General features: G+C 44.2%; 1 protein-coding gene across 2 annotated transcripts in view; it reads right to left on the reverse strand.

Moving 5' to 3' along the window:
• Positions 1 to 25041, reverse strand: part of ppp2r5d (protein phosphatase 2, regulatory subunit B', delta) — a 209781-nt gene that overhangs the window by 42289 nt on the left and 142451 nt on the right. For both annotated transcript variants that reach the window (XM_078212139.1, XM_078212140.1), the window contains 3 exons: positions 21039 to 21147; positions 13936 to 13989; positions 1554 to 1724 (listed from right to left, as the gene is read on the reverse strand). In XM_078212139.1, coding sequence (XP_078068265.1) covers positions 1554 to 1724; positions 13936 to 13989; positions 21039 to 21147 — 334 coding nt within the window. The remainder of the gene's footprint in view (positions 1 to 1553; positions 1725 to 13935; positions 13990 to 21038; positions 21148 to 25041) is intronic.

A 25041-nucleotide genomic window follows, 5' to 3' on the forward strand; every position in this document is an offset into this window, starting at 1 on the left:
ACCACACACTGTATCCTGGATTCCACCATCTTCTTCTGTGTAGAGCAGAAATGAAAGATTACAGAACCGAACATCCATTGTTGGAAAAATGTTGCATCAATTTTTAAGTAATTGCAGCACATTTGAAAACTCAATTTAATCAAGCAGAATCAGCATGACTTCATGAAAGGGAAATCGGTTTTCGAGTGTCAGCCTGAGTGGATAGAGAGGAACCAGTAGATGTATTGTATTTGGACTCCCAAAAAGCATTCAACAAGATACCTCACAAAAGGTTAAGTTAAGAGCCCACAGTGTTGAAGGTAGCATATTGGCATGGATGGAGAATTGTCTAATGGGCAGGAAACAGCGAGTGTTGATGAGTTCTTTTCAGGTTGGCGACCTGTAGCCAGTGGGGTTCCACAGGGATCAGTGCTGGGACCGCAACTGTTTACAATATATATATATATAAAACTTGGAGGGAAGAAGTGAATGTAGCCAAATTTACAGACATCACAAAAATAGGTGGGAAGGCAAGTTACGAGAGGGATACAAACAGTTTACAAAGACATATAGATAGGTTAAGTGGGGAAAAAAGTTGTGAAATGGAGTATAATGCCGGAAAATGTGAATTTGTTCATTTTGGAAGGGAGAACAAAAGAACAGAATATTATTTAAATGGAGAAAAACTACAGAAAGTTGCCACACAAAAGGGACCTGGAGGTACTTGTGCACAAAACACAAAGCCAGCACACAGATGCAGCAGGGAATCACTAAGACTAATGGAGTGTTGGTCCTTATTTCAAGGGGGTTGGAGTATAAGAGTAGGGAAGTCTTGCTGCAACGATACTGGTATGACTACATCTGGAGTACTGTGAGCAGTTAAGGTCCCTTATTTAAGGAAACATATTATTTCATTGGAGGCAATTCAGAGAAGCAATCTCTGGATGATCAATAGGATGATCCCCAGTGCGGAGAGATTGTCTTATGGAGAAAGGTTGAACAGATTAGGCCTTTACTCATTGGAATTTAGAAGAATGAGGGGTGATCTCATTGAAACCGACAACTTGATACGGTAAATGAGGATTTATCCCCTCATGGTAGAGTCTAGGGCCAGAAGGCATACTCTCCAAATAAAGGGCTGCCAATTTATGACTGAGATGAAGGTAATTTCGTCTCACGGTTGTCAGTTTTTGGAACTCTTTGCCACAGAGGTGTGGGGCAGAGTCTTTGTGCATATTCAAGGCTGAGATAGAACGATTTTTGATCAATAAAAGTGGATGTGAAGAATGTTGAATCAGCCAGGGTCCAATTGATTGATGGAGCAGGCTCTGGGCCGAACAGTCTGCTCTTCTTCCTAATTCTTATGGTCTGATGGAATCACTGCATACTTGAGTACACCTCAATGCCTGTTTTCAGAGCACCAATGGAAAGGATCTTAATCAGGCGAAGTGGGGAGAAGAGAGAAGGGGGCATACAAGAAACCCAACTGCAGCAAGGAAAAGGAAAGTGGCTACTTTACTGTCATCAGGAAGGAAATTCCAGAGCAAGTGTGTTTCTGGGAATGCTAGGGTTACCTGAAAGTGCGGACTGGAAACACATTTAGCGAGTTGTCGGAAAAGTGGCTCCATTACTTTCACAAACTCAGAGGGTTCAATAACATCGAGAATTTCTTCCAGTTCATTCAGAAACATCACTTCCTTTGGACTGTGTGTTTTCGGCCAGAATTTGAGCAAACCTACGATCACCTACGATAGAAACAAAGCAGATACAAGACATATTTGCACATCATAAATGACAGTCTGGAAGCCTTGGGTAGGAATGTGCACATGAAACATACAGGTGGTGGTTCAGCAACAAGATTATATACGGGATGAGACAGTGGTATTGTGCCAGAACTCAGTGACTTCAACATCCCTCTCCCCCATAGATTTCACGTAGTTTGCTTTTATTCTGTAGTGTCATGCATTTGAGTAGAGTTTTTTCCTGAACGTAAATGGACTGAAGATAATTTATTTTTAAATATGATTCATTTGATTGTGAAGTTAGTTATGACGATATAATGGAAAATAAAGCAGGATACTCCTGCTTAGTCGGACATAAAATACTACCTGCTGGTTCGAGAAAAATAATTCGATAGGTTGATTTCAAGAAATGAGGTCAATACATATCCTATCGAATTTGTAACCAAGACTAGAAGGAAGTCATTTGCCTCACAGTCAGAGCTGTTTCAACAGACACCCACAACCAATAACATAGAAACATAGAAAAACTACAGCACAATACAGGCCCTTCAGCCCACAAAGTGGTGCTGAACATGTCCCTACCTTAGCGATTACTAGGCTTACCTATAACCCTCTATCTTACTAAGTTCCATGTACTTATCTAAAAGTCTCTTAGAATCATAGAAACCCTACAGTGCAGAAGGAGGCCATTCGGCCCATCGAGTCTGCACCGACCACAATCCCACCCAGGCCCTACCCGCTAATCCCTTTTTTTTTTTACCCGCTAATCCCTCTAACCTACGCATCCCAGGACTCTAAGGGGCAATTTTTAACCTGGCCAATCAACCTAACCCGCACATCTTTGGACTGTGGGAGGAAACCGGAGCACCCGGAGGAAACCCACGCAGACACGAGGAGAATGTGCAAACTCCACACAGACAGTGACCCAAGCCGGGAATCGAACCCAGGACCCTGGAGCTGTGAAGCAGCAGTGCTAACCACTGTGCTACCGTGCCGCCCTTAAAACACCCTATCGAATCCGCCTCCACCACCGTTGCTGGCAGCCCATTCCACGCACCCACCACAATCTGAGTGAAAAATTTACCCCTGACATCTCCTCTGTACCTACTCCCCAGCACCTTAAACCTGTGTCCTCTTGTGGCAACCATCTCAGCCCTGGGAAAAAGACTGACTGTCCACTCGATCAATACATCTCAACATCTTATACACCTCTATCAGGTCACCCCTCATCCTTCGTCTCTCCAAGGAGAAAAGGCCGAGCTCACTCAACCTATCCTCATAAAGCATGCTCCCCAACCTAGGCAACATCCTTGTAAATCTCCTCTGCACCCTTTCTATGGCTTCCACATCCTTCCTGTAATGAGGCGACCAGAACTGAGCACAGTACTCCAAGTGGCATCTATATAGCTGCAACATTATCTCACGACTCCTAAACTCAATTCCTCGATTGATGAAGGTCAGTACACCATACGCCTTCTTAACCACAGCCTCAACCTGCACAGCTGCTTTGAGCGTCCTATGAACTCAGACCCCAAGATCCTTCTGATCTTCCACACTGCCAAGAGTCCTACCATTAATATTATATTCCGCCATCCTATTTGACCTGCCAAAATGAACCACCTCACACTTATCTGGGTTGAACTCCATCTGCCACTTCTCCGCCCAGTCTTGCATCCTATCAATGTCGCGCTGCAACTTCTGACATCCCTCCACACTATCCACAACACCTCCAACCTTTGTGTCATCAGCAAACTTACCAACCCATCCCTCCACTTCCTCATCCAGATCATTTATAAAAATCACAAAGAGTAAGGGTCCCAGAACAGATCCCTGGGGCACTCCACTGGTGACCAACCTCCATGCAGAATATGACCCATCTATAACCACTCTTTGCCTTCTGTGGGCAAGCCAGTTCTCGATCCACAAAGCAATGTCCCCTTGGATCCCATGCCCCCTCACTTTCTCAATAAGCCTTGCATGGGGCACCTTGTCAAATGCCTTGCTGAAGTCCATATATACTACATCTACTGCTCTTCCTTCATCAATGTGTTTAGTCACATCCTCAAAAAATTCAATCAGGCTCGTAAGGCATGATCTGCCTTTGACAAAGCCATGCTGACTATTCTTAATCATATTATACCTCTCCAAATGTTCATAAATCCTGCCTCTCAGGATCTTCTCCATCAACTTACCAACCACTGAGGTTAGACTCACTGGTCTATAATTTCCAGGACAATCTCTACTCCCTTTCTCGATCCACAAAGCAATGTCCCCTTGGATCCCATGCCCCCTCACTTTCTCAATAAGCCTTGCATGGGGCACCTTGTCAAATGCCTTGCTGAAGTCCATATATACTACATCTACTGCTCTTCCTTCATCAATGTGTTTAGTCACATCCTCAAAAAATTCAATCAGGCTCGTAAGGCATGATCTGCCTTTGACAAAGCCATGCTGACTATTCTTAATCATATTATACCTCTCCAAATGTTCATAAATCCTGCCTCTCAGGATCTTCTCCATCAACTTACCAACCACTGAGGTTAGACTCACTGGTCTATAATTTCCAGGACAATCTCTACTCCCTTTCTCGAATAAAGGAACAACATCCGCAATCCTCCGGAACCTCTCCCGTCTCCACTGATGATGCAAAGATCATCGCCAGAGGCTCAGCAATCTCCTCCCTCGCCTCCCACAGTAGCCTAAGGTACATCTCATCTGGTCCCGGCGACTTATCTAACTTGATGCTTTTCAAAAGCTCCAACACATCCTCTTTCTTAATATCTACATGCTCAAGTTTTTCAGTCCGCTGCAAGTCTGCACTACAACCACCAAGATCCTTTTCCATAGTGAATACTGAAGTAAAGTATTCATTAAGTACCGTTGCTATTTCTTCTGGTTCCATACAAACTTTCCCACCGTCACACTTGATCCTATTCTTTCACGTCTTATCCTATTGCTCTTCACATACTTGTAGAATGCCTTGGGGTTTTCCTTAATCCTGCCTGCCAAGGCCTTCTCATGACCGGTTCTGACTCTCCTAATTTCCTTCTTAAGATCCTTCCTATTCGCCGTATACTCTTCTAGATCTCTAACATTACCTAGCTCCCTCAACCTTTTGTAAGCTTTTCTTTTCTTCTTGACTAGATTCATTACAGCCTTTGTACACCACGGTTCCTGTAATCTACCATAACTTCCCTGTCTCATTGGAACGTTGCTATGCAGAACTCCAGACAAATATTCCCTGAAAATTTGCCACATTTCTTCTGTACATTTCCCTGAGAAAACCTCTTTCCAATTTAAGCCTCCAATTTCCTGCCTGATAGCCTCATAATTCCCCTTACTCCAATTAAACACTTTTCTAACTTGTCTGATCCTATCTCTCTCCAATGCTATTGTAAAGGAGATAGAATTATGATCACTGTCTCCAAAATGCTCTCCCACAGAGATCTGACACCTGACCAGGTTCATTTCCCAATACCAAATCAAGTACAGACTCTCTTGTAGGCTTCTCTACATACTGTGTCAAGAAACCCTCCTGAACACACCTAACAAACTCCTCCCCATCTACACCCCTTACTCTAGGGAGATTCCAATCAATATTTGGGAAATTAAAATCTCCCATCACGACAACTCTTATTATTACACCTTTCCAGGATCTGTTTCTCTATCTGCTCCCCAACATCCCTGTTGCTATTGGGCGGCCTATAGAAAATACCCAGTAAAGGTATCGACCCCTTCCTGTTCCTAACCTCCACCCACAGAGACTCCGTAGACAATCCCTCCATGGTGTCCATCTTTTCTGCAGCCGTGACACTATCTCTGATCAACAGTGCCAGTCCCCCACCTCTTTTGCCTCCCTCCCTGTCCCTTCTGAAACATCTGAAACCCGGCACTTGAAGTAACCAGTCCTGTCCCTGAGTCATCCAAGTCTCTGTAATGGCCACCACATCATATTTCCAAGTAGTGATCCACGCTCTAAGCTCATCCACTTTGTTCACAACACTCCTTGCGTTAAAATAGACACAGCTCAAACCTTTGGCCTGAGTGTTCCCCTTCTCTATCACCTGCCTATCCTCCCTCTCACACTGTCGACAAGCTTTCTCTATTTGGGAGCTAACCTCCTCTCCCAGTCACTTCAATTTGATTCCCACTCCCCAACCATACGAGTTTAAACTCTCCCCAGTAGTCTTAGCAAACCTTCCCTGCCAGGATATTGGTCCCCCTGGGATTCAAGTGCAACCCGTCCTTATTGTACGGGTCACACCTGCCCCAAAAGAGGTCCCAATAATCCAGAAACCTGAATCCCTGCCCCCTGCTCCAATCCCTCAGCCATGCATTTATCCTCCACCTCATTCCATTCCTGCTCTCACTGTCGCGTGGCACAGGCAGCAATCCCGAGATTACTACCTTTGCGGTCCTTCTTCTCAACTCCCTTCCCAACTCCCTATATTCTCCTTTCAAGGCCTCTTCCCTTTTCCTACCTATGTCATTGGTACCAATATGTACCATGACCTCTGGCTCTTCTCCCTCCCACTTCAGGATATCTTGGACGCGATCAGAAACATCCCGGATCCTGGCACCAGGGAGGCAAACTACCATCCGAGTTTCTTGACCGCGTCCATAGAATCGCCTGTCCGACCTCCTCACTACAGAGTCCCCTATTACAACTGCCTTCCTCCTCCTTTTCCTACCCTTCTGAGCTGCAGGGCCAGACTCTGTGCCAAAGGCACGGCCACTGTTGCTTCCCCCAGGTAGGCTGTCCCCCCTAACAGCACTCAAACAGGAGTACTTATTGTTAAGGGGCACAGCCACTGGGGTGCTCTCTGGTACCTGACCTTTTCCCTTCCTAACCATGACCCACTTGTCTGCCTCCCATGGCCCCGGTGAGACCACCTGCCTGTCACTCCTCTCTATCACCTCCTCATTCTCCCTGACCAGGCGAAGGTCATCGAGCTGCAGCTCCAGTTCCCTAACCTGGTCCCTTATGGACGTCCGGGAGGCTAGGAGACTCCAGGACCTCCCACATCCGACACCTCATACTCATAGTTCCCCCTTTCTTCAAATAACACAGGAAACAACTAAGAACTAAACCTACCCTGCCTCGCCCGTTTCCGCCCAAGCCCATTGAGCCAAAGCCCTTCAGCCTTCACTCTGCCACCTGCTCACTCCGCTGCCCACTGGATAGTGCGGCCTGCTTTTTAAACCTCACGCGCACTACTGGCTGACTTCAGGCACCTGCGCAGTCTAAAAAAAAAGAAAAACCCTTCACCCTCCATCAGTCAGAACGACATCACAGGCATCCATTAGTGGCCACTGGAGTCAGATCTGTATTAACAAGGCCAAATATCAATCCCTCCTCCCCCCACCAAAGCACCTGAAGCCTCCAAAAAGGTGGATTCCACAAGCATCCGTAACAACAGCTATTGAATTACAGTTGGGAAATTATATGATTGTGAAGAAGCAGCATCCCAGACCCATATTTTTAAGATGGCAATGGAGAATGATAGAACTTTAACTTTTGTGCCAAACCTATGTTGTGGGGATGCCGGTGTTGGACTTGGGTGGGCATAGTAAGAAGTCTCACAACACCAGGTTAAAGTCCAACAGGTTTATTTGGAATCATGAGCTTTTGGAGCGCTGCACCTTCACCTGATGAAGGGGCAGCGCTCTGAAAGCTCGTGATTCCAAATAAACCTGCTGGACTTTAGCCTGGTGTTGTTAAAATTTTAAGTTGGGACAAGGCCAATTTTGATAGTTTAAGACAGGAACTTTAAAAAGTTGATTGGGGGAGTCAGTTGGTAGGCAAAGTGACATCTGGTAAGTGGGAGACTTTCAAAAGTGTGACCAGGGTTCAGGGTAAGCACATTCCTCTTAGAGTGAAGGGCAAGGCTGGTAGACTTGGGATATTGAGGCCCTGGTCAAAAAGGAGGCGGCAGCACATGACATGCATAGGCAGCTGGGATCAAGTGGATCCCTTGAGTAGAAAGGTTGTCCATAAGACCACAAGACAAAGGAGCAGAATTAGGTCACTCAGCCCATCGCGTCTGCTCCGCCATTCAATCATGGTTGATAGTTTCTCATCCCCATAACCCTGGGGATAACACTGGATAGGTGCAGGAAAAATAGGGTTGTTGTAGTGGGAGACTTCAATTTCCCTGGTATAGACTGGAAATCGCTGAGAGCTGGGACTCTGAATGGGGAGGAATTTGTAAAATGCGTACAGGAAGGTTCTTTGGAACAATATGTAGATAGCCCGACGAGAGAGGGGGCTATACTGGACCTAGTACTGGGGAATGAACCCGGTCAGGTTTTCAAAGTTTCAGTAGGGGAACATGTGACAAATAGTGACCACAATTCTGTTAGCTTTAGGATAGTGATGGAAAAGGATGAGTGGCGTCCCAAGGGTAAGGTGTTGGATTGGGGGAAGGCTAACTTTAGTGGGATTAGGCAGAAATTGGCAGCTCTTGATTAGCAGAGGCTGTTTGAGGGTAAATCCACATCTGGCATGTGGGAGTCTTTTAAGGAACAGTTGTTAGGGCTACAGGACAGGCATGTGCCTGTGAAAAAGGATAGGAAGGGTAGGATTCGAGAACCGTGGATAACCAGGGAAATTGAGGGATTGGTCAAAAAGAAAAGAGGCGTACGTTAGGTCCAGGCAGCTAAAAACAGAGGGAGCTCTGGAGGAATACAAAGTAGGAAAGAACTCAAACGAGGAATTAGAAGGGCAAAAAGGGGTCACGAAATGTCCTTGGTAGACAGGATTAAGGAGAATCCCAAGGCATTTTATTCATACGTTAGGAACAAAAGGGTTGTCAGGGAAAAAATCTGACCTCTCAGGGACAAAAGTGGGGAATTATGCTTAGAGCCCAAAGAAGTAGGGGAGATCCTAAATGAATACTTTGCGTCGGTATTCACAAAGGAGAGGGATGTGTTGACTGGGAGTGTCTCGGAGGGGAGTGTTGACCCGTTAGCGAAAATCTCCATTACAAGGGAGGAAGTGTTAGGTTTTTTAGGGAATATAAAGACTGACAAATCCCCAGGGCCTGATGGAATCTATCCAAGGCTGCTCAGGGAGACGAGAGATGTAATTGCTGGGCCTCTGACGCAAATCTTTGTCTCGTCACTGGACACAGGTGAGGTCCCAGAGGATTGGAGGATAGCTAATGTGGTCCCGTTATTTAAGAAGGGTAGGAAGGATAACCCAGTTAATTATAGGCCGGTGAGCTTGATGTCCCTGGTGGGGAAGTTGTTGGAGAGGATTCTTAGAGATAGGATGTATGCGCATTTAGAAAGGAATAAACTCATTAACGATAGTCAGCATGGTTTTGTGAGAGGGAGGTCATGCCTCACTAACCTGGTGGAGTTTTTTGAAGAAGTGACTCGAATGGTTGACGAGGGAAGGGCCGTGGATGTCATCTATATGGACTTTAGTAAAGCATTTGACAAAGTACCTCATGGTAGGTTGGTGCAAAAGGTTGGATTTCATGGGATAAAGGGGGAGGTGGCTAGATGGGTGGAGAACTGGCTTGGTCACACAAGACAGTGGGTGGTAGTGGAAGGGTCTTTTTCCGGCTGGATGCCTGTGACTAGTGGTGTTCCGCAGGGCTCTGTATTGGGACCTCTGCTGTTTGTGATTTATATAAACGATCTGGAAGAAGGTGTAACTGGGGTGATCAGTAAGTTTGCAGACGACACAAAACTGGCAGGACTTGCAGATAGTGAGGAACATTGTCAGAGGCTACAGAAGGATATAGATAGGCTGGAAATTTGGGCAAAGAAATGGCAGATGGAGTTCAATCCTGATAAATGCGAAGTGATGCATTTTGGTAGAGCTAATGTAGGGGGGAGCTATACGATAAGTGGCAGAACCATAAAGGGAGTAGATACGCAGAGGGACCTGGGTGTGCAAGTCCACAGATCCTTGAAGGTGACATCACAGGTGGAGAAGGTGGTGAAGAAGGCATATGGCATGCTTGCCTTTATAGGACGGGGCATAGAGTATAAAAGTTGGGGTCTGATGTTGCAGTTGTATAGAACGTTGGTTCGGCCGCATTTGGAATACTGCGTCCAGTTCTGGTCGCCACACTACCAGAAGGACGTGGAGGCTTTAGAGAGTGCAGAGGTTTACCAGGATGTTGCCTGGTATGGAGAGGCTTAGTTATGAGGAGAGATTGGGTAATCTGGAGTTGTTTTTACACAGAGGGTGGTGGGGGCCTGGAATGCGCTGCCAGGCAAGGTGGTGGAGGCGGGCACACTGGGAACGTTTAAGACTTATCTAGATAGCCACATGAACGGAGTGGGAATGGAGGGATACAAAAGAATGGTCTAGTTTGGACCAGGGAGCGGCGCAGGCTTGGAGGGCCGAAGGGCCTGTTCCTGTGCTGTATTGTTCTTTGTAACCCCTGATCCCCTTATCAATCAAGAACCTATCACTGTCTTAAAGACACTCAATGACCTGGCCTCCACAGCCTTGTGTGACAAAGAGTTCCACAGATTCACCACTCTCTGGTTGAAGAAATTCCTCCTCATCTCTGTTTTAAAGGATCATCCCTTTCACCTGAGGTTGTGCCCTCTGGTTCTAGTTTTTCCTACTTGTGGAAACATCCTCTCCACGTCCACTCTATCCAGGTCTCACAGTATCCTGTAAGTTTCAATAAGACCCCCCCCCCCCCCACACCCATATGACAAGTGGAGTCGGAATAGAGTTGAGGGAAAAATTGGGAGGGCAAAAAGGGGACATGAGATTGTTTTGACAGATAAGCTAAAGGACAAACCAAAGAGATTCTACAAATACATAAAGGGCAAAAGAGTAACAAGGGAGAGAGTAGGGCCTCTTAAGGATCAACAAGGTCATCTATGTGCAGATCCACAAAAAGATGGGCAAGATCCTAAATGAATATTTCTTATCAGTATTTACCGTTGAGAAAGGCATGGGTGTTTGGGAACTTGGGGAAATAAAGTCTTAAAAGCACATCAAGGTAGATAAATCCCTGGGGCTTAATGAAATGCATCCCAGGACATTCTGGGAGGCTAGGGAGAAAATTGCAGGTCCCTTGGCAGAGATATTTGAATCAGACAGCGACAGGTGAGCTGCCTGAAGATTGGAGGGTAGCAAACTTTGAGCCTTTGTTTAAGAAGGGCTGCAGGGAAAAGCCTGGGAACTACAGACTGGTGAGCCTCACATCTGTAGTGGGCAAGCTGTTAGAAGGTATTCCGAGAGACAGGATCTACAGGCATTTAGAGAGAGACAAGGACTGATTAGGGACAGTCAGCATGGCTTCGAGAATGGAAAATCATGAATTTGATTGAGTTTTTTGAAGGAGTAACCAAGAAGGTAGATAACAGCAATGCAGTTGGTGTTGTCTACATGGACTTTAGCAAGGCCTTTGACAAGGTACCGCAAGGTAGGTTATTGCATAAGGTTAAATCTCACAGAATCCAGGGTGAGGTAGCCAATTGAATTCAAAATCCAGAAGACAGAGGGTGGTTGAAGAGGATTGTTTTTCAAACTGGAGGCCTGTGACAGGCGGTGTGCCTCAGGGTTCGGTGCTGGGTCCACTGTTACTCGTCATTTATATTAATGATTTGGATGAGAATTAAGGAGAGATGGTTAGTAAGTTTGCAGATGACACCAAAATTGGTAGCATATGGACAGAGAAGGTGGTTATGTAGGATTGCAACGTGATCTTGATCAATTGGGCCAGTGGGCTGACGAATGGCAGATGGAGTTTAATTTAGACAAATGCGAGGTGATGCATTTTGGTAGATCGAATTGGGGCAGGACTTATTCAGTTAATGGTAAGGCATTGGGAAGAGTTATTGAACAAAGAGATCTAGGGGTACAGGTTCATTGCTCCTTGGAAGTGGAGTCACAGATGGACAGAGTGGTGAAGGAGGAATTTGGCATGCTTGGTTTCATTGGTCAGAACATTGAATACAGGAGTTGGGACGTCTTGTTGAAGTTGTACAAGACATTAGTAAGGCCACACTTGGAGTACTGTGTACAGTTCTGGTCACCCGATTATAGAAAGGAAATTAAACTAGAAAGAGTGTAGAAAAACTTTACTAGGATGCTACTGGGACTTGATGGTTAAATTACGAGAGGCTGGATAGACTGGGATGTTTTTCCCTGAAGCGTAGAGGCTTAGGGGTGATCTTATAGAGGTTTATAAAATAATGAGGAGCATAGATGAGGTAGTCAACACTTTTCCCAAAGGTAGGGGAGTCTAAAACTAGAGGGCATAGGTTTAAGGTGAGAGGGGAGAGATACAAAAGGGTCCAGAGGGGCAATTTATTTTCCCCCACAGAGGGCGGTGAGTGTCTGGAACAAGCTGCCAGAAGTAGTAGTAGAGGCAGGTACAATTTTGTCTTTTAAAAAGCATTTAGACAGTTACATGGGTGAGATGGGTATAGAGGGATATGGGCCAAATGCGGGCAATTGGGACTAACTGTGTGTTAAAAACTGGGCGGCATGGACAGGTTGGGCCGAAGGGCCTGTTTCCATGCTGTAAACCTCAATGACTCTATATTTAGCCTAGGCTTCTGCAATAATAATTAAGCTAAGATATAGAGGAGAGACTCATTTCCTCAACACCAGAGCCCCACAAGGCTGTGTCTTCAGCTCCTTAGACACCTATGACTGTGTGGCCAAATTCCCCTCCAACTCAATTTTCAAGTTTGCTGAAGACACCACCGTAGTGGGTCGGATCTCAAACAATGACGAGACAGAGTACAGGAATGAGATAGAGTATCTGGTGAACTGGTGCGGCAACAATAATCTCTCCCTCAATGTTAGCAAAACGAAAGAGATCGTCATAGACTTCAGGAAGCGTAGTGGAGAACATGCCCCTGTCTGCATCAACGGGAATGAAGTGGAACTGGTCGAGAGCTTCAAGTTTCTAAGTGCCCAGATCACCAACAACCTGTCCTGGCCAATCCATGCTGACACTATAGTTAAGAAAGCCCACCAACACTTGTATTTTCTCAGGAGGCTAAGGAGATTTGGCATGTCTGCTACGACTTACGTCAACTTTTACAGATGCACCATAGAAAGCATTCTTTCTGGTTGTTTCACAGCTTGGTATGGCTCCTGCTCTGCCCAAGACCGCAAAAAACTACGAAGGGTTGTGAACAAAGCCCAGTCCATCACACAAACTGGCCTCCCATCCATTGACTCTGTCTACACTTCCTACTGCCTCAGAAAAGCAGCCAGCATAATCCAAGACCCCACGCACCTCGGACATTCTCTCTTCCATCTTCTTCCGTTGAGAAAAAGATACAAAAGTCTGAGGTCATGTACCAACCGAGTCAATAACAGCTTCTTCCCTGTTACTGTCAGACTTTTGAATGGACCTACCTTTCATTAAGTTGATCTTTCTCTATACCCTTGCTATGACTGAAACACTACATTCTGCACTTCCTCCTTTCCTTCTGTCCTATGTACGGTATGCTTTGTCTGTATAGCACACAAGGAATAATACTTCTCACTGTATGTTAATACATGCGACAATAATAAATCAAATCAAAAATGAAATAAATGTGGCAGTGGGAGAAAATCACAAATGATTTTCTTTCAACTGTCTGGAGAAATTCGGCATGTCCGCTAAAATTCTCACCAATTTTTACAGATGCACCACAGAAAGCATCCTTTCTGGTTGTATCACAATTTGGTATGGCTCCTGCTCCGCCCAAGAATGCAGAGAATTACAAACGGTTGTGAATGTAGCCCAGTCCATCACTCAAACCAGTCTCCCATCCATTGACTCCATCTACACTTCCCACATCCTCAGGAAAGCAGCCAGCATAATCAAGGACCCCACACATCCCTCACATATTCTCTTCCACCTTCTCCTGTTGGGAAATAAAATACAAAGTGCTGATATCACATATCAACCAACTCAAGAACAGCTTCCCCCATCAGACTTTTGAATGGACCTACCTTATATTATGTTCTTTCTCTACACTGTAGCTACAACTGTAACATTACAATCTGCACCCTCTCCTTTCCTTCTCCCCCATGTACAGTATGCTTTGTCCATATAGTGCCCAAGAAACAATTTTCACTGCTTCCCAATATATGTGACAGTAATAAATCAAATCAAAACAGGTCAATTTAGAGTGTGCAAGACAAGGTCACCCCGTTTCAGGTTGTAACAAAGAAAACAAACTCAGAAGTCATGTAAGGCCGAGAAGACATGAATTGTTTTCTACTCACCGGCTCTGTAAGGCTGCTGTCTTTCTCAAGGAACTGCACCACACAGTAGGCCAGCTGCAGAGACAGAAAGCAGACCACATTAGTCAACTCCCAAGCGAAGCCTACCTTTTATTAGCGGTTCAGGAAGATGGCTCACCGCCATCTTCTGAAGGGCAATTCAGGATGGGTAATAAATGCTGGCCGAGCCAGCAATGCCCATTTCCTGTAAATAAACCGTATCAAATGCCTTTTCAAAATCCACATGCACCTCATCAATAGCGTTGCTTTCATCAGGAGCGTATCAAAAAAAATTAAACGTTAACTGCAGGAAGAGAAACTGGTCTTTTCGCCCATTGAGCCTGTTCTCTGCCATTCAATGACCAACTGCAGAGCAGTTAGACTGACTTCAGTGGTAGGGAAACTATAGTGCGGGATAAAAATAAATAGTCACTTAGACAAGTGCAATTAATTAATAATTAAGGAAAGCCAGCATGGATCCATTAAGGGAAAAGCATGTTTAACTAATTTGCTGGAGATTTTTGAGGTAACATAGAAGGTTGATAAAAGCAACACTATTGATTTCCATCCCTAATTGCCCTTCAGAAGAAGGCAGTGAGCCACCTTCTTGAACCACTGCAGTCACAGGTTCAAGGTGAGGGGGACAAGGTTCAACACAGATGTCAGGGGGATGTATTTTACACAGAGGGTGGTGGGGGCCTGGAATGCACTTCCAAGCAAGGTGATTGAGGCGGACACGCTGGCATCGTTTAAGACTTATCTAGATAGCCACATGAACAGACTGGGAATAGAGGGATACAAATGAATGGTCTAGTTGGGCACATGAGCGGCGCAGGCTTGGAGGGCCGAAGGGCCTGTTCCTGTGCTGTATTGTTCTTTGTTCAGACCCTTAAGTGTGGGTATATCGACAGTGCTATTATGGAGGGAATTCCAGGATTTTGACCCAGTGACACTGAAGGAATGGGGCAATAAATTTCCAAGTCAGGATGGTAAGTGACTTGGAGGGGAACCTTCAGGTGATGGTTGCGGCCAACAGCAACAAGAATGGTTAAGAGCTACAAGCAAACATGCTGGGAGTGGTTCCCAAACTTTTTTCACTGGGCTGCACTTTCGGAATAAAAATTTGCTCGCGCCACACCGAATTTCTTATTGATAAGAAATACATTCAAAAACAAAAAAAAACAACTCCTAGCAGTGTTTGATTCATAACATAGAACACAACTACTTTATATATGATAGAACCATAGAAAATTACAGCTCAGAAACAGGCCTTTTGGCCCTTCTTGTCTGTGCCGAACCATTTTATGCCTCGCCCCACTGACCTGCACTTGGACCATATCCCTCCACACCCCTCTCATCCATGAACCCATCCAAGTTTTTCTTAAATGTTAAAAGTGACCCCGCATTTACCACTTTATCCGGCAGCTCATTCCACACTCCCACCACTCTCTGCGTGAAGAAGCCCCCCCAATATTCCCTTTAAACTTTTCTCCTTTCACCCTTAACCCATGCCCTCTGGTTTTTTTCTCCCCTAGCCTCAGCGGAAAAAGCCTGCTTGCATTCACTCTATCTATACCCATCAAAATCTTATCCACCTCTATCAAATCTCCCCTCAATCTTCTACGCTCCAGGGAATAAAGTCCCAACCTATTCAATCTCTCTCTGTAACTCAGCTTCTCAAGTCCCGGCAACATCCTTGTGAACCTTCTCTGCACTCTTTCAACCTTATTTACATCCTTCCTGTAACTAGGTGACCAAAACTGTACACAATACTCCAAATTCGGCCTCACCAATGCCTTATATAACCTTACCATAACACTCCAACTTTTATACTCGATACTCCGATACTTTGTGGATGTCCCATGATCATGGTACATCCACATAAAACAATGCTTGTTTAAACCATGTTTAAATGTTTCTTTGATTGTCCTTGAATCTTCCCGCCACACTTGCCATCCTCTCTGGCCGCACCAGTGTGACACGCCGCACCCTTTGGGAACCACTGATAAACCCTGATACAGGTCAGGAAAGGTTGAAGCAAGTCGTGACCTGCATTGATGATTGTTTGGACAGGTGCCAGACAAATCGGAGCCACTGATTACGACCATATTCCATATACGGTGAGGCTGTGAGACATGCAATTTGGTATAAATATTTGGGAGTTATTTATGAGTAACTCTATTGGTTATAATTGGACATTGTGATCAGTTTCTTTTTTTAAATATAGAATCCCTACAGTACAGAAGGAGGCTATTGGGCCTATCGAGTTTATACTCCACATATTTACCCCCGACACTAAGGGGTAATTTAGCATGGCCAATAAACCTAACCAGCACATCTTTGGACTGTGGGAGAAAACTAGAGCACCCGGAGAAAACACGGGGAGAACATGCAAACTCTACACAGAGCCACCCAAGGCCGGAATTGAATCTGGGTTCCTGGCACTGAGACAGCAGCACTAGTCACCATCAACCAATGATACCACTGGAAACTCTGGTGGTTGTGTCAGAACTTTCTGGAAGGATGCGCAGTTTAAAATAAAAAGCACTTTTAAGTCTTTTCCATAGCGGAAACTTGAAAATCATATTCACAACATGTGCCCTGAAGATCAGCTTCAGAGAAGAAGAAGAAAGATCCATACCCAAGGGCAGACCTGGCCAGTTCACTCAAACAGGCAGTATGTGTTTTCAGTCAAAACTTAAAGTTAAATGAATTAGTCTGTTAAAATTCAAATAAGTTAAAGGGTTGCAACAAATGTATTTTTATGTTATGTTGAGTATTGGTATCTAAAATGTTAAAGAGATTTGTTATGTGAAATCGGAGTCGACTCTGTCTTTTGTCAGTCACACAAGGGAAAGAGATCTGGGAAGAAAAGGTTTAAGTATTCCAGTGGGATAACATTTTGGCACCCCGGGTGGGTGTTGATAAAAAGTAACTGAAGTTGCTCAGAAATCAAACCCTAAAACCTTCCATATTCTCAGACATTCAGCCTGAGCTGGAATTAACAGGGCAGTAGCCCCTTGTGACGGCAAGGACTCAAGTGGATGAACTGACAGAGGGGAATTGATCAGTAATTGCAAATAAACCAGGTATTTGCAGAGTGTGACAAACAAATGGCAGAATTTAAGTGAAATTAGGTTGGGGGAGTAAGGATAAACTGCAAGTCAGGCTCGAGGGGTATTTTGTGGGTCTCATGTATACTGGGTCAGAGCGACTGAGTGGGAATTTAGTGAAAGCTGGACCCCTATACTGGTTGCCTCCTGTGCCCCTTAGAATAAGCCTAAAGAGTTAAGTGTAGAGAATGGCAGACTGCCAAGAATGGGGGATAATAAGAAAGTATCTAAATAAAAAGTGGCCCAAGTAGGCTGAGCATTGTAGTAAATCGGTACTGGGTTCAAGATCTATGGGTCAGAGCTGTTGGAAGAAGCGCGTAGAATGCAAGGGAAGTGTGCTTTAAACTTAGAAAGGCTATAGTGATAGCCAGTTGCTTGGGATAGTTTGAGGAAGAGAGTCAGAGAAAGCAAAGTTAAAAAGACGAGTTCGAAAATATGAGACAGGAGAATAAGTAGTTACGTGAAAAGGTGGTAGAACAGGAGCAAAAGAGTCTGTTGCACATTGTATTGTTGCACATGGACCAATTTCAAACACAACGCGAGAAAGCTTTTCAGGAAGTGCAGCATGCAAACAGTGACCATGTTGCGGCCAAAAGGGCTGTGACCGAGCTGAAAAGTGCATGAATTTACAGGCTGCAGTGAAAGTCCTGCATCAAACTAACAGAAAATATAATCTTTGGGGCTGACCATTCAGTGTCAGCAGGAGATTGCTAAGACTGAAATCCTAGCCATCCGCACAAAAGAGGTGATATCTGTATTTGGGACAGTTGAGTCTGAGGGAGACAGTGATTACGGAATGGACTGGGCTGGGGAGGGGGGGGGGGAGGGACCTAGAAGAGGACGCCCGTCGGTATGTTGCATGTAGAAATGACTGGGGACCCCCACCTCCCTTTCATTAATGTCCTCAGAACCTGACCCTGTTCTGATGAATCCTGTGATTATTAGTCGCAAGGAAGGTGAGGATGACCCAAATACAGTCACCTACACAACTCTGTTTATGGTAGCCTATTTAGGGGAAGTAGCTAAAAAGATCCCCACTTTTGAGCCCAGTGCAGATCCTTGTGTTTTTTGAAAGCACTGATCAGCGGAGGATTTTACACAGCTCAATGATGGCGGTAAAATTAATGTTAATGTGTGTAAGGCCTGTGACCAATTCTGCTTTACCTGCTCCCCAGAATGTAGGGGGAGGGGAATTGGAAGCTAGATTAACCATGGTGGATTATAACAGAGGGGATCCAGAAGAAGGTTTAAATAATGTAGACAAAGGAAAGGGGAGCATCCAACTGTGTATGCTGGTCATTTGTGGACTAATTTTACTCACGTTTTGGGAGATGTATTATACAAGGTTGGATAGCCGTGGCCTTTCTAATCGGAAGAGAACCCTAGGAACGCACACTTCGGAAGAGGGAAAGAAGGCTTGTGAGAATTTTGATCCCACAGATGTTACACATACTGGGTGTTAAAGTGAATGGAATGGGTTTGGGAGAAGGAAGTTCAAGAGGCAGGTGAGGGGAAAGCAGCTAAAAGTGGGAAAATGATTCCTGTTAAAGGACCAAATTCTGGTCTGGTGTGGAGAAATGAAGGAGGTAGAGGAAGAGGGAGTGGTGTTAATCCTTGGGATTTCCCACCTCTATATATAGTGCATGTGGATAGAGGTAGAGGACAACCACAACGGCACACTAGACAAATATTATTGTGGTAAAATGGGTCATTTTGCCCAGGAATGTAGAGCGCCTTCCCAGTGCACAGAGGGACATGGACACCGAGTTTTTCCATGACACGGACAGGGACAATGTGCCCAGCCACTAGAGGGACCAGTGCACCAGGTGGCAGAGACTGCTTTTCTTTATCCGCCGGTCCCGAAGGCACGAATATGCCCAGCTTCTTCAGCACGGATGAAAAATGTTAGGTGGAATAGTGTAGGAAGACCCATGGTAGAGGACGAGGTGGCAGGGGGATACAGGGGGTTCCCTCATTACCTTTAACACATCCAGAGATATTGGTTTATCTTGATGAAACATTATTTTGAGTGGGTTTACAGGACATTTACAAGGAGGATTTGAAATGGACCGATAGAGTTTAAGTTGGGGCATGTAGTTTGTAATCAGCCAGCTATATTAGTATGTCTTGCCCGAGGGCAGCACAGTGACAAGCACTGCTGCCCCACAGTTCACACCCGGGTTCAATTCTGGCCTTGGGTGAGTGTGTGGAGTTTGCACATTATCCCTGTGTCAGTGTGGGTTTCCTCTGGGTGTTCTCATTTCCTCCCACGGTCCAAAGATGTGTAGGTTAGATGGATTAGCTATGGGAAATGTGCAGGGTTATGGGGCAGGGAAAAGGGCTTGGATAAGATACTCTGTCAGAGAATTGGTGCAGATTTGATGTGCCAAATGGCCTTTTCCGCACTGTAGGGATTCTATGAATGGCAGAGCACATTTTGGGTTGCAATTTTATGAGCAGATGTAATCTGTCTTTTGATCCACTGAATTGTTCCATCTGGCAGATGGCTGATGTGAATGAAGCATCAATAGAGATCTCTACAGGGACTTATGCAGACAGGGTTTGTACAGTTGGGGAATTTTGGCTTAAACCTGCCGATATGTCCGATGATTTAACAATACAAGAGATTATTGCTAAGCATGCAGCTGCATTTGCAATGCATAAGCATTACTGTGGTCAAATGAGAGGAGAAGTAATCGTAGAGGGCACTGACCCAAAAACTCAAAGGCAGTACGGTTTCCTAAAGCCAGCTGAAGGGGAGTTTGCGAAAGTAATCACAAGTCTGCAACAACAGGGAGTTTTACAACTGGTCGCTTCCACAAACAATTCACCAATTTGGCCAGTTAGGAAACCGGATATTTTTTGGAGAGTGATAATTGATTATATAGAGTTAAATAAAATGACTCACTAACAAGTCTGTCATATGAGGGGAGACCAAGTCGGTTAGGATTATATTCACTGGAGTTTAGTAGAGTGAGAGGGGATCTCATAGAAACTGATAAAATTCTAACAGGGTTAGGCAGGGTAGATTCAGAAAGAATGTTCCCGATGGTAGAGGGAGTTCAGAACTAGGGGTTATAGTTTTGAGGATAAGGGGTCAACCTTTTAGAATTGAGGTGAGGAAAAATTTCTTCACCCAGAGGGTGATGAATGTATGGAATTCACTCGTTGTCCATATCTGGAGTACAGTTTACAGTATGGGTTTCCTTATTTAAGGATGGATGCAAATGCATTAGAACCCTTTCAAAGAACCTTTAGAGTAATACTAGGAATGGCAGGTTGTCATATGAGAAAAGTTTGGACATGCTGACTTGATTGAAACATAAAAAGATCCTGAGGGGTTTTGACAGCGTGAATGTGGAGAGGATGTTTCCTCTTGTTGGAGAATTTTTTTCTCTCAAATCTTTGGAAATCTGAAAGGGAAGGAGATTCCTTGAATATTTTTAAGACAGAGCTAGGTAGATTTTTGATTAAAAAAAGTAGGTGAAAGATTATTGGGGGGTAGGTGGGAATATGGAATTGCAATTAGAATGAGATCAGCCATGATCTTATTGGATAGCAGTGCAGGCTCGAAGGGATGAATGGCCTACGCATGCTCCTAATTCATATGTTTGTACATTTACCATCTAGCTACTATGAGTGTTTGAGGTAATGTGGGACCTAGCTATACAGTATTGGTCCTCAATGAAAAACAAGGAATCTGATATTCCTTTAGTTCTAGTCAAAGTCTTCAAGCCACTAACCAGACACTGGTAACCATTTGCTAAAAGTTCAATACTCTCTTTATACTCTGGTATTGGCTGTTACAATGAAACCCTGTTGAGGACCCCAACACCCTCTTTGCTCAGCAGGGGCTCATCAGCATATCTAACTGTATAGACCACCACTACCACACAGCCCCTTCCCCTAAAATCAAGCCAAAGTCACAAATCAGTCCTTAAAAGTATTTTGTTGCAGGATTGAGTCCCTCCGAGCAGGTGAAATATTCCTTACCTGTGGGTGGTAAACACTGAGACTTTTCACCTTGTGCAATGGTAGTAGTACTCTAATTAGGAACATTTTATGTTCTTCTTTCAAAGGTAATGCAAACCCATTGATAATACTGAACAAGGAAAGAGAGTGCAGAGAAATTAAAACCGTAGACAATTAACAGGAGTGTACAAAATTCCACTGGCTATAAATTATTCATTGAGTTTGACATTAGAGTATCATTGAGCTCTTTAGGAGGTTTTAATTTTGGTCGAACAATTCCCATAGAGGCTGCCTAGTTCACCTTCTACTGTCGAGGTGGTGGCGGCATGATGCAGCATTTAACACTTACCTGGATAGTCACATGAGCAGTCTGGGAATGGAGGGATACAAACGAATGGTCTAGTTGGACCAATGAGCGGCACAGGCTTGGAGGGCCGAAGGGCCTGTTTCCTGTGCTGTGCTGTTCTTTGATAATCGAGTTGTTGACCAATCATGATTCAACACTAACAATTGGTATACAACAGATCCAGAAATGATGCATGGAAAAATCCTGCTACTTAGGAACCATAGTTCCAAAGTCACCTGTTTCTCTGAATGTGTCATATCAATATATAAACCATACACAACATAGATTAAAGGCCTCACAAATAATTAGATAAAATAATTTATTTTAGGGGGACACAGTCAAAGTGGTAATGTCATGTTGAATCTAATGCTTTGGGGGACAGTTTTGAATTCCGCCATAACAGCGACTGGTGGAATTTACATTTAATTAATAAAATCTGGAATATAAAGCTAGCCTCAGTAACAGTGGCCATGAAACCATTACTGTCATAAAAACCCAGCTGGTGTACGAATGTCCTTTGGGGAAGGAAATCTGCTGTCCTTATCTGGTCTGACCTACACGTAACTCCAAAACCACAGCAATGTGGTTGACTCTTCACTGCCCTCTGAAATTGCCAATCAAGCCACTCAGCTGAAGGGCTATAAATGTTGGCCATACTCACTGCAGATGAAGCTGCAGCTACTCCTCTGCTGCCCAAGGAAGGCAGGCACTCAGAATGCTGACACAGAACCTGTAGCACTATGAACTATAGTAGAGTTTGCAAATAAAAGAAAATCTGGTGAAGGGACACCAGCCTCTGCTGACTTGTTTCAAGACTCACTGGTCTATAGTTCCCTGGTTTATCTCTACAGCTCTCAAGTAGCAGAACCACATTTGCTGTTCTCCAGTTCTCTGGTACCACCCCCATGGCCAGAGAGGAATTAAAAATCTCCACCCTTGTCTCCCACAGCAGCTTGGGACACAATTCATCCGCACTTGGAGATTTATCCACTTTTAAACCTGCCAACGCCTCTAATACTTTGTCTTTCCCGATATCAATTTGCTCAAGAACCTCACAGTCCTTCTCCCCCAATTCCATACCTTCATTCTCATTCTCTTGGATGCAGGCAGGTGTGAAGTATTTGTTTAACACTCTCCCAACCTCCTATGCCTCCACCCATAGATTGCCCGCTTGGTCCCAATGGTCCCTACTCTTTTCCTGGTTATCCTCACCCCATTGATATACTTAAAGAATATCTTGATTTTCCTGACTTTTACCAGCCAGAGCTTTCTCATATCTCCTCCATACTCACCTAATTGCTTTAAGTTCCACCCTGCATTGTGCTTCATTAATGTCTCCACCGATTTGCTTCCTTTGTACCTGCTGAAAGCCTTTTTCCTTTCATTGCGTTCTGAATGTCTCTGGTCATTCATGGTTCTCTGGGCTTGTTTCTCCTTCCCATCACCCTAGAGGAAACATGCTGGGCCTGTGCCCTCTGCATTTCCTTCTGAACGCTCCCCACTACTCATCTGTAGCTTTCTCCACAAGTATCTATTCCCAGTCTACCTTGGCCAGATCTTGCCTTATTTTACTAAAATCTACTCTCCCTCAATCCAAAACGTTTTTTGCAACTTGTCTACTTCTGTGTCCACAACAAGCTTAAATTGTACCATGTTGTGCTCACTATCATTAAAATGCCCCCCCCAGCACCACCTCAACCACCTGTCTGGCTTCATTCTCTAGAATTAGGTGCAGCACTGTGCTGTCGCTTGTTGGACCCTCTATACATTGACCTTAAGGTTCTCTTGTACACATTTCAAGAAGTCCACTCTATCCAAGCCCTTAACACTATGTCTATTCCAATCCATGTTGGGAAAGTTCAAATCACCTAAGATAATAACCGTGTTATTATTTTTACACCACTCTGCGAATTGTGCATGGATTTGCTCCTCAATTTCCTGCTGACTATCTCGGGGTCTATAATAATCACGTAGCAATGTGACTGCCCCTTTATTATTCCTAAGATCTACTCAAAGTTTAGTGTGATGCTCCCTTCAAGATATCTGTCCTTATTGCAGTAACTGACAATTTAACTGAAGGGAGAACTGGTTAAGGCCAGTAAATGGACAATGGGAAACATTTAAACAAACAATTCAAACTGTTCAAAAAAATACATTCCTTGGAAGAACAAAGTTAAGGATAGTGTTAGCTTAAAAAGGGGCTTGTAATGTTGCAAAAATCAATAGCAAGTCGAAGGATTGGGAGTGTTTTAGAAACTAGCTAAGGCCCTCCAAAACATTGATAAAAAGGGAAAAAATAGGAAATGACAGTAAACTCGCAAGAAATATAAAAACTCTTACAATCTGTTTTTAGAAATGTTAAAAAAAAGTGGCGAAAGTAAATATTGGACCCTTAGAAGCAGAGACAGGAGCAATTATCATGGAGAATGAGGAAATGGCAGAGGCACTGAACAAATATTTTGCGTGCGTCTTCGCAGTAGGAGTTCAATACCAGGAATAGATGGTAACCGAGGGGCTAAAAAGAATGAGGAAATTAGAGAAATTAATAATTGAAGGGACTAAGCTGTCAAGTCCCTGGGACCTGATGGCCCTAGGGTTCAAAAGAGATAGATGCAGAGATAGTGGACGTGCTAGCTATGATTTTCCAAAATTAGATTCAGGGACAGTCTCTTTAGATTGGAAGATGGCAAATGTTACACCACTTCGAGAAAGGAGGGAGAGAGCAAACAGTGAACTAAAGGCCAGTTAGCCTCACATCAGTTGTTGGGAAAACGTTGCAATCTATTATTAAGGAAGTCTTAACAATGCTCTTAGAAAAGCATAGTATGATTAGAACAAGTCAACATGGCTTTACTAAAAGAAAAATTATATTTGGTAAATTTATTAGTCTTTTGAGGATGTAACTAGTAGTGTAGATAAAGGAGAACAAGTAGATGTAGGATACCTAGGTTTCCAAGAAACATTCGATAATGTACAGCACAAAGTTAATAGGTAAAGTAAGGGCGAATGCAACTATGTTAGCAAGGAGCATTGGTTAACAGGTAGAAAAGAGAGTGGGCATAAACAGGGTGTTTTCAAGTTGGCAGACACCGAATAGGGGAGTGCTGCAAGACTTAATGCCTTAGTCTGAGCTTGTTACAATTGATAGAAATTACTTGGGTGAAGAGAGAGAAATATATTGAGGTTTGCTGATGATACCAAGCTAGGATGGAAAGATAAGCTGTGGGGAGAACACAGAGGCTGCAAGAGGTGAGTGGGCTATAATTTTTTTTTTAATTTGTTCATGGGATGTGGGCATCACTGGCTGGGCCAGCATTTAAGAATCAATCACATTGCTGTGGATCTGGAGTCACATGTAGGCCAGACCAGGATGAAAGATTTCCTTTATAAAAAAAGGGCAGTAGTGAACCAATTGGGTTTTTACAACAATCGACAATGGTTTCATAGTCATTAAGATTTTTTTTTATTGAATTCGAATCTCACCATTTGCCATGGTGGGATTTGAACCTGGGTCCTCAGAGCACTACCCTGGGTCTCTGGATTACTAGTCCAGTGACAATACCACTATATCACTGCCTCCTCTATGGCAGAAGGAGTAAAAGAAAGGGAATGTGAAGCTATTTACTTTGGTCGTTGAGAATATTTTTTAAAAGGTGAGAAACCGGTAAGTATTGATGT

This window comes from Mustelus asterias, chromosome 5 (assembly GCF_964213995.1).
Source record: "Mustelus asterias chromosome 5, sMusAst1.hap1.1, whole genome shotgun sequence".
NCBI classification, from domain to species: Eukaryota; Metazoa; Chordata; class Chondrichthyes; order Carcharhiniformes; family Triakidae; genus Mustelus; species Mustelus asterias.